Source organism: Stegodyphus dumicola, chromosome 1 (assembly GCF_044657685.1).
Source record: "Stegodyphus dumicola isolate Sdum_Otavi_A_Nest chromosome 1, ASM4465768v1".
Lineage (NCBI taxonomy): Eukaryota > Metazoa > Arthropoda > Arachnida > Araneae > Eresidae > Stegodyphus > Stegodyphus dumicola.
The window spans coordinates 85,046,872-85,058,065 of NC_140768.1; the positions used below are offsets into that span (position 1 = coordinate 85,046,872).

The window sequence follows — 11,194 nt, forward strand, 5'->3', positions numbered from 1 at the left end:
CATGTCTGAGAAACAGAAGCATCAAAGGCATTGTCATTTGAATTATTGAGGCCATTTCCTCAAATTGTAAATGGTTAGTTGAAATAGAACATTATGTATTCTAAACAACATGACAGCTGGAATGGTCTATGAGACAATCATGTTTAGTAAGCCAAGATAACTGTCAGGCGAAAGTGACGTCAGATGACACGTGAAGTATCTTTTAATAGCACTTTTGCCTTTCTATTCTAATCGGTTATATAAAAGGTTTATAATGTCAGAATTTAGTATATACAAGGCTAAATGATGCGCGATATGAAATTATCTAAAATTAAATTTTCAGCGAAGTGTACGTTTTAGGTGAATTTAGAAAACATTTATTTGCAGTTATTTAAAATAGCAGCTTTTTGCTTTTAAATTAATTTAATAATTTTTATTCAAATAGATAATAACATATATTAAACACGATACCACATTAAGATATATATCAATAATATAATAACGTATTATATAAATTTTTGCTATATTACGAAAACAAGTAATTGAGAAGTTTAAACTAGTTTTACAAAGCCTAAAATAATTACAAAGCATAAAACCGTAAGCATTAAGTCGGAGGTATTATAGTGATTAACCAGCAGTGTTTTTTGTAATTAAGAAAATTTTTAAAGCAATTTCGGTAGCCCAAGCATGCCGTTACATACCAGCTATTCAAGCGATAAAAAGAATTTAAGTAAGGAGCGCTTTCTCGATACAGGATGAGGAAGTATACTCTATATGTCTATAATCAAGGACATTGAACGGGATGGAAATGACTCGCTAATTTTGTTATCATTATCCGTGGCGCAATCGCTATGCTTAAAGGAGTTCCTTGCATGTTGACAAATAAAAGTTAAACTTAGAGTAACTTGGAAACTTTCAAATCAACGTAATTTTAAAGATTACGATTCTTAAGCTTCTGCAATTAAGAGATTTCTGTTCACTTCAAAATTTTACTCAAATGAAACGGAAATAATCATTAAAAAATTTAAATTACGTACTAATCTTCATATTCAAATGCCTACTTAATACCTGAGATAGCCTTAGGCTGGTTACGATACGCTTACTAATTCAAGGATTAACCGTCGGAAATTCAAGATGCGGAACAAAAAATCATATATTTAAAATGAACTATTCAAAATAGCATTACCCCATTAGAATTTATCTTTATTATTTAAACAATGAAAAATGTTCAAATTGTCTTTGTTGTTGAACAATGAAGAACCTGCATGTATGTTCCTCGTACTGTGGAAAAATGCAGCACCTAGAGCCACCAATTTTGAACGCACTGTAGCAAGACTGCAGTCTTGAGCCGAACATGTGCACCTCAAAGGCAGAATTTTTAATTTTTATTGTTCTTTTATTTATTTCGTATTTTTTATGAACTTGATAAAATTTTAATTAACAAACTCGGTTATTTAAAAGCAATCGTCCAAGTATATATAATATTTATCTTTCAAACTTAATCAAGAAACACAATGATTTAACAGTTGACATTGTCTGAAAGAAAATGTATTTATTTGTATCTTCCACGTACCAGTATATTGTAACTCGGCAAAGCGTAAGATATTTAATTTTTTTTTCAAATTTAATTTCTCTGTTATTGAGCTAAAAATAATATTATTATATCTATGGTTATTGATTAGTAAACTAAAGTAAGCGATTTAAAAGCAGTAAAATCAGTTCATTTCTGTTATCATCAGTTACATTTACCGGCGAAATTATACTAGTTGAACTCACTAAAATCATTACGTATACGCTATTTTAAGCGACTGGCTGCGCAAACGATAGTTTTTAGTCATTTTAGATGCACTATGCATATTTCTTACCAGCTCACTTGCTCATGAAGCTTGTAATAAACATGTCCCGCAAGAAAAGTTAAGGCAATATGTTTTTCCAGTCGATATACTGTGTAGAGTTATTAGGTTATTTTCAAGCAGGAGATGTGAAAAATGTGCAATGTCCTATCCGGCACTCGAATACGCATCAAGTATACTATCGTTACAACACGAAGGCATGTGGAAAGGAGGGTGAAAATACCTTACAACTCCTTTTTCGAGGTGCTAAAAATTAATCATACTGGCTTAGAGATACACTAATGCGTAATTAGTGAAGCCAGATGAGACCGTAAATAAAATAGTATAAATAATTAACAGAAAAATAAAAACGATTAATAGTTTCTTTATCATGTAAAGTAATTATGTTCACTGAAATTCATAAAAATTTCCCACAACACGAATATATTTCTAGCTTGATCTCAATTAAGTAATAGAAGTAAAATAGAAAAGATTTGTTCTTAACTCTGCAAATATTTTTATGTATTTCTAGTTCATCCATATTTACATTGAAATGATGACTTATACAGTGGTTCATTTTTTACCTTCAAACGGTATTAATGGTTTAATGGTTTTAGTTTAATCATTAAACCGAGGTTGCATCCTGATCCATTTGACAATCAAACGGATTTAATGGTTTCAGTTTGTTGGACTGTAATGCTGCTGAAAGTTTCTTCATTTCTACGAATATTTTCATTATTTTTTATTCATAATCATTAACTGAACAATAAAACAATAACGGCTTTTTCAACAATATATAATTTCAACAATATATACACGACGGCGTAGTTCGTGATTACTAAAACATTTACATCTCCCAGATTTTCAAAGTATGGGAAAAGACGAGCAGAGAAAAGTCGTACATGATTTATACAATAGTATATGACTTATAAAGCAAAACCCTCTATAAGAACTTAAGTTACAGCATTTGGCACTCAAATTAATCCGTAAGTGTTAACAGGCAAAATGAAAGTTAAATGCTAGAAATTACTTTTACGTATTTCTAACATATTCGATTGTTAATATAGACAGTTTATTGCATCCTGATCCATTTTACAAGACTCTTTTTAATTTAAAATTCCTTCTATCGAATCACTTCGATGTCTGGGCAAATGCTACGGCTACTAAGTAACTGCAAGTGCGGTCGAGAAATCCCTAGATACCTGTAATATTCTGTAAATGATATTTTAAAGCAATGAAGTGGATTTGAGTTATTTCATGTAACTACAAAGCATGATTTCCTAAGTAATATTTTGAGATACCAGGATACTGAAACTTTGATTAATGCATTGTTGAAAGACAGCGCAGCGCATCAAAACCTTGATTATCCATATCGAGGCTCTGAAATTCGGTATGAAAGAAAAAAAAAATTGTACTCCACCCCCACATTTTCCATAAGGTTTTGAATGACAGCACAGTAGATCCTCGATTATCCCTAACTGTTTTCAAGAGAATACAGTAAAGCCTCGTATTACTGCAATTTAGGGAATCCATAATGAGTTCATATAATCAGCATAATAGGATAATCGACTATCAGCTTTTTTTAAAAAATTATTATTTCAAGTAAAGTATTTATTCTATAATAACACACGATTTATTTCAACTAATTTAATTTCATTTATTTCAACTAATTTAATTTCAATCTATTAGTAATTTTATTTAGGCATAAAAAAATCTTATTTATCAGCAAACAATCGCAGTAAATTGCGCGAATACTCATTTTTCCACTTTATGACCAGTAGCTAACGCGTCTATCAGTGGGCAAATGGATAATAACAGTGAATTCTAGTAATTCGATCTTTGTTCACATCTTGATGGCTGTACAGGTGTTTTCACGAATTTCCGTTTGTACAACGTACGAGACAGTTTCGCCTGGAAAATTATCCATTAAAACTTCCTTTTCGTTTTGTAGATAGATTCGTTTGTAGTCTTTATTTTAATAATTAAATATCCAACCGCAGATAACACTATTACTATTTCATCTATTTATAAAAAAAAATGTTAATTTTAGCTCTTCTTTCATTTAAACACAATTCTTTTCCCACTTAAATGCGGTATTTGGATAAAAGAGATTTTCTTCTACAGCTCAAACGATTATGGAGATCTGAATTAAATAATAATGAGATCGAGATAAAGTAACTGAATACCAGCATGTTTCAGAGTTAAACAAGTCTAAATTATCGAATATTAGGAGAAGATTGACGAGAACATTTCAAGGAATTTCGTTGTCTACATCTGTACGTCCATTATTTTCCGAAATTTTTGCTGAATCTATCTAAGCGAGTTTTAAAGAATTCAGATAAACAATCTTCTGGATCATCGATTTTTAGGTAATCGAAAATCTGCTTTATTAGTAAAGAGGCGGATCAAAAACATTAAGAAATCGTAAGGTCTTTGGTTTGGTTCCACTTGAAAGGCAGTAAAGATTGTCGCAAATGGCTAGAAAGCGTCTAAACTTGTGTGTCCAATATTCGATAACGCACCAAGTCAGTTTATTCCATTGAATTAGACTACAAGAATTTATTCTAGGATAACTTCTAGTTATCCTAGAATAAATTTCATCCCGAAAGCGGTGTTCTTGAACAGACGCTCTTAATACATATATATATATATTATTATCATTTACACTTTTTCCCTTGAATTTCAGTAGAGATATACTTCTCATTCAATTAATTCATTTTGCACTTCGCGGCAAGAAAAAAATACATAAAAACACAAAACATCTTTATTAAAAATTGTAAAGTACATAAAATACCGACCACAGTTAAAAATGTTTTTACATTTAAAATTGGAGTGCTTATGCAAAAACAAGCAATTCGGCCAGCGGGCAGGAAGACAGCGTTTTCGGAACACAAAACTGAAAAGTTTACAATTGATCCCACTCGGCAAAATGAGATTAAAGTTGTAGCCCAAACTGACTTAATTCACTGTTCTACAAAGAGTTCCAAATGTAAACAAATGGAGCCTTCGTTAGCTCACTTAAACAACTTTTTAAATAGTTGATAATTCTACAACTATTCCATAAAGATTAACTAAAGGCATAGAAACCTTAACCGGAATATAATTCAATCTCTTTTAAAGCAAAAAAAGCAAAAAATACATTATTAAGAATAAAAAAAATGAGCTCACAGAAATTTGTAAATATGTATATTTAATCAATACTGGATTCTTTCCTTTTACTAATAAAGGGCCAACTCTTTTCAAAAGTCTCAATTATAGCCCGAATTGAGTGAAGATTTTAATCTTCTTCTAATTTTCTATACTTTAGCCAGTATTTAGCCAAGTTTTGATATACCAGTTGTAATCAAGTTAATTAAAACTTTCAATATTTTCTTTCTTTAAATTTAGCTTTTAATAAACATTTTTTAAAAAAATTTTGGGAAATTTCTAGGAAATTTCTGGTAATTTTCTTTTTTAACTTACTTTTTCTTTCTTTAAATTAAAAAAAAAAATTTTAAGGATTTCTTTTCAAAATTTAAATTTTACTTGAAAAAATTAGGGGCATTTTTTAAGACTTTTTAAATTTAAATTTTACTTTAAAACATTTTTAAAATTTTAAAACATTTTAGTTTTACTTAATTATTACTTTTTAATTTGCAATTTTCACAAAAAATAATTTTTTCACTTAACGTTATTATTTGCATTATTTACACAATTTTGCAACAGAACACACATTTAGCATTACAAACAGGTTTACATTTATTAATTCACAATAACCACTTGATTGGCTACTAAACTCCCTACCATAAATAATAGGTCAGTTAAAATTAAAACTTAAATTACATACTTTTAGGATATTCTTTAATTTTTTCTAGATTTATAATATTTAAATAATTTAATTAAAGATAACAACTTGGCACTCAACTTTACTTACATTAGCATACAATATGCAGAACACACTTACATCACTTAGGAAATACTTTTGCAGACCCCAACGCTTATATGGTAGGTAAGTTAGAATTAAAACTTACTATTTACTTGCTTTTAAGTATTTTTTATGTAGTATATAAGTATTTTCTAGATATGTAATTATATTTAATTATATTTTTAAGTATATATTTGTTTTTTATAAATTATGAATTAATTTTTAGTTTCTTTTTGGTTTATATTAATTTGTCTAGTTCCTTTTTAGTTTCTTTTTGATTAATATGCATATTCGTGTCGGGGAGGTTTCTGTAAACAAGGGTTTCTAAAATGCATTGTTTTCTAAATTAATTTTTCTGGAAAATTTAATTTTTTAAAAAGTTTAATTTAATACTAAGCTTCACATTGCTTATTTCTCAAAATACTTCATTATTGGTATTTTCCTTTAGACCTTCAATTTTTAATTTTTAATTGCTAATTACCACTTAGTTGGTATTTCTTTTTGGACATTCTTCACTACTTTTGGTTTTGACTTTTACCCTTGCTTGCACGAATGACGAAACACGAATTGAATGATTGAAGAGTTAGGTTTGAAGGCAATTTCCCCTTGATAAGTCTGTCTCCTGCTTGCTCAACGGTCATTCACTTATGCATTTAAAAAAAAAAAATAGATTAATTTTAATTTGCTAAATTGGTGAATTTATTTTCATGTTTTGGTTTTGCACTTGATTTACTTATGCTATCTGAATTTAAATGATATTGTAGATTAGTTCGCAAATTAAATCTTTTATTTTTTTGCACATTATTTTAACTTTAATTTTGCTTTTTTACGTATATACATATTTATTAATATATATATATATATATACACAACCCACCATACGGCCGATGATTGCAACCAAAAATGGAGGTACACAACCACATGTTATAGCAGTCCCATATACAAAATTTCAACGTTCTAGGACGACTCGTTTCTGAGTTATACGAGGTACACCACACGAACTCCCGGCCGTCACGAAAAAAATCTCTACTGATTCCATTTTGAATCTATTTTACAATTCGTTTTGGGAAAAAAAGTCCTTTTTTCTGTCCATACACGTACAGATGTCACGCAAAAACATTGTTCAAATGGATTCAAGAGAGGTCAAAATGGATGAATATTTTCGTTGAAATATGATAGCCTAAAATGTTCGCGGTTAGAATCCTTCTTTACTTCTTACAAGGAAGTAATAAACAAATTTTAGTTCGAAATGACTTCAGGTCATCGTCTATCTGATATGCTTATTTACTCCAGTAATCCTATTCTATTTGCTATTCCGCGTGCTGAAAGCAGTGACAGTGAAATGCGCAACAAAGATTAAAAGCTTCTTTGCGGCCAATTAAAAGCTTCTTTGCGGCCAATAAACAGGGCAAAACATACAGTGGAATTATAAGTTCATGAACTTATAATAAAACAATTATTATCATAAATATTCGACTTGAACTAGATTTAATTCAGTTTCGAAAAGCGGATATCGGTTAAATTTGTTGAAAAAAATGTGGGTATAATAAGGTTTTGGTCAATAACATGCGCCAGATTTCCAACAGACAGACTTATGTTTTTAGATAATGGCTGAAGTGACCAGATTTCTTTATTTTACATCACATATTTTTCTTTTCCCGTGACCACTGTGGAAAAAATTATTCCAATATGATATTTTGTTAAGTGAAATTTTCTTTGATATATGTAAACAGATAAGATTGTAAGGAATTGTTAAATTTTCAGTAATTCCTTGTGATGTAAGTGATTAGTACATACAGGTAGATGCTGGAAAATCTGGGGTTTGAGTCTCGGCAAAGATGCAAATGATTTTTTACATTTCTCTCTCCAAAAAGCCTAATAGTCTCTCTACAGTGGAATGCAAACTATGATTTGGATGATAATTCATCATTTAGATTTGTTCTGATGGATTTCGCACCTATTCTCAGTCGTCCTTTATTAACACATTCGTTGTCAAAGTTGATTAAGTGCATCCGTTCCTATACGCAAAGGAACTTGTCATTTTGTCTTGTTTTATTATTTATTAACTTAACAGATTTCTTTTGCTGAATTCACATGAGTACATTCTTAGTTGGTATATGAACTAACATTTTTGCTCTCAGCGGCAACTTTGAGATAACTCGGAAAAATTTAATAACTAGATAAGCAATACACTCCTCATGTGCTCCTTTCTAAAACTCCTCAAGTACGATATGTTATTTTCCATTAGTATTACAAGAGTTGTCAAACAAGAATTTGAGCAACTGGCTTATAACATTTCCCAAGTAAAGAATAAAAAAAAAGATTTTGTCCTCTAAACATTTAATTATAGTTCTGAGAAATAAATGATCTATTGCAGTAAGCCAAGTGTATTAATTAGACCCTTCCTGTATGTAAAACACCAAAGCATTGCATGCATTTACTACAACAATGCTCGTAATCAGTCGTTAGGTAATGTGATCAATACGAGTTATCCCGTAGCTGACAAGTAAATGAAGTTTGCCAACTGCGATTATTCTCGTAGCGTGTTACGTGGGGGAGAATGTAAGGAGTTATCGCATTTCCTCTTACAAGCTTGGTGGTACAAGCGGTTGGTTCATCCAGCTGGTAACAAGAAGGTCCGTGTTTGAGTTCACAAATCATTTTTCATAATTCTGGCTCTTGAGAGCACAGTAGTCTCTAAATGTAAAGTTATTAGTTTCATTAATTAATATTAAGCATTGCCTTAAGGCAAATAAGACAAAAACCTTGAACTCAAATATTAATCGCCCTGAATAAGTAATTTTCATGATTCTTTCTCTCTAAAATAATACATAAAATTCTGAACATTTCAATATATATTTATATTAACTTTTCAATAATTTATTTCAAGTCATTGATTTAAAAAGCATAAATCTGGGTTTAATCCTAGTATCCGGTGCACACGGAATTTGGCTACTTTTGGCGACTTTATGATGAGCAGTAAAAACGGGACGTATATGTCCCGTTTTTACTGCTCATCATAAAAGTCGCCAAAAGTAGCCAAATCTTGTGTGCACCGGATACTAGGATTAAACCTAGACGTTCTTTGGATCATGTTTGGTGTTGGCGATAATTTTCAAAATCGCGCCAAGGCTGCACCGTATACTAGGATTTTACTAAATCTGTAGTAACTCTAAATTTCCGCTAAAATTTAGTAGTAGAGCTAAAATTTTTAACATGAACACTTACAATCCAAATTTTATTTTGATTTAATTTCTGAAACAAAAAATATAGATCAGAAAATTAATTTAAAAATAGCTCCTTAAAGCCATGTAAAATTAATTTTTTAATTTTTAACTTTTCGGCAAAATGAGAACAGTCCATCTTAGAAAAAACTTTTTGTTTCGACTTAGAGGGTGCAGTTTTAAACGCGATGAACTATGCATACCTAGAAATACAAAGCAAGACCATATAGCAAACATATATCTAATTTAAACGGCTATTTTTTTAAATAACCGCATATAGTTTACTATGTTATATAGTAATGGTTATAATTCTTTTATAAAAATTCGGTAATTGGAGCTTTATTTAGTTCTCATATTTTCTAACTAAAAATTTTAAATAACAAAATGCACATACCTGGGTAAAATCACTGGTATAAAATGCTGTTTGCATGCCGCAAAATACAGTCAAAGGCAACAAGAGCATTTGGTCTGGCACTGTTGTCTGTTTAACAGCAGAAAGTAATCGGTCAATTACATACTCGCATTTGTTGCTTGTTTCATCAGTATCTTTATCGTTATCTAACGGGTCCACAAAATATCCTAAAAGAAGGCAAGAAAGAAGTCCACAAGCCACGTATATGCCGACCAACAGGAACCTTTTTTCTTCTGTTGGAGGTTGAAGGTTCGGATTAGTATTGTTTCCTGAACCATATTTATGGAAATCTATGCCACATGGTATTATGCTATGGTTCCGAATCGGTACCATCCCAGGGCGGAGAACATAGTAAGATATCAAATTCCCCCATATTTGAGTATTTTCAGAAAAGAAATAAAATGTCCCATAGAATCTGGCCATCACAGATTCCAAACTTGCGGATAAAGACTGTTTATGATAATGCAAAGACATTTCATTTATATAGAGAGCTTGAGATGTGCTAAGAGGACCAGCAGCAAAACCGATCAGAACAGAACTTGGCATGAGAGTCTCCCAAGTTGGATAAAAGTTAGCAGCAATAAAAGGAATGCTGCAGATGATCATGGAAACGAGAGTCCTTTTGCATCCGAAACGCTTAATCATCAGATCTGGTAGCAGAAGAGCAGATATCATGGACGAAGCGTAGATAGCAGCTTGAGAATCCATGCCTAAACCTTTCGCTGAATTCATAGTACTCTGTAAATTCGCAAGTGCCTGAAATCCCAGAAAGAAAATGAACAGGGAAAAACTCATAACAGTTAAGTTCTTGATGATACGGCATTTGCTTATATTTTTAGGTATTCTCGGCCTCATTCTGTAAAGTTTCAGCTCTGAAGATTGAGGAGGATCGTAATTAATGCTGGATGTGCTTTGTAGCAAAGGATGATGAGCTTGTTCTTCCTCATTACATGGTGAAGGTTCAAATACTTCTTCCATCATCTTCGGAAATGGAATAAAATGTACTTAACGTTTCTCATAGCAAGTAATGTCCGCAATAGTCAGGCTTCAACAATTAATTTAAATGGATAATTTTTAACGTGGTTAGGAAATATGCAACACAAAGGGAATTTATTTCTGTTCCTAGTATGCACTTTTAACTTCAGAATGATACACAGAAGCAACAAAAGAGGTAATCAGCATATTAAACTCGCTTTTGAAAAACCGTTTAAATTTATCACGATTTTCAGCAAATTCCCCACTATATGCTTATTGATCATCTGTAAAGGAAAATTGTTCTAGCAGATCTTTAAGAGCACATGCATCTCTCAGAGAATAGCGATCATCGAAACATCTGTTTTTTAAATGAATTGTAAAGGCTTCTGGTTTAACCGGTATAAAATTCCAGCAAATGAAACTTAGTTATCACAGGTATTACACCACTGCAAGCCAAGAAACTCAGCCACTAGGCTCGTCAAGAAATACTCTGCTTCTGAATAGTGACGGTCAAAAGGGATTTCTCCACCTCTCTTTCACGCAGGTGAAGCGTTTTGGCATATCGCCAAAATTCGTTCAGACCGTACGATCATTCATTCATGACGTCATAGAAACGCTTCGAAGCAACTAAAAAGTGGTTTTCCGCGCGAAATATGTTGAATTTTTAGAAGGACTTTCTTTCTTTGTCACGTGCAATGTGCTTTTAATACTTGTTTGGGGCATGAATTATTTATCACTTTTTCTTTTATTTATTTATTTTTCTTCTTAAGAACTGATATCAGAAGAAAATGTTAGTTTATTTTTTTTTTCTTCCTGTTGACGTGAATATCTTCTGCAAGAAAGTGGGTAAATGTGAGCAGTAAAGTGC

The 11,194-nt window shown here is 31.2% G+C and overlaps 1 protein-coding gene across 1 annotated transcript in view; it reads right to left on the reverse strand.

Annotated features, from left to right (window-relative positions):
- The window catches only part of LOC118196440 (N-acetylglucosamine transporter UNC93A-like), a 116,073-nt gene extending 105,194 nt beyond the window's left edge, over positions 1 to 10,879 (reverse strand). Inside the window, exon 1 of the mRNA XM_035367893.2 lies at positions 9,334 to 10,879. Within this exon, the coding sequence (XP_035223784.1) occupies positions 9,334 to 10,332 (999 nt within the window). The 5' untranslated portion in view covers positions 10,333 to 10,879. The remainder of the gene's footprint in view (positions 1 to 9,333) is intronic.
- Between the last annotated feature and the right edge of the window lie 315 nt (positions 10,880 to 11,194).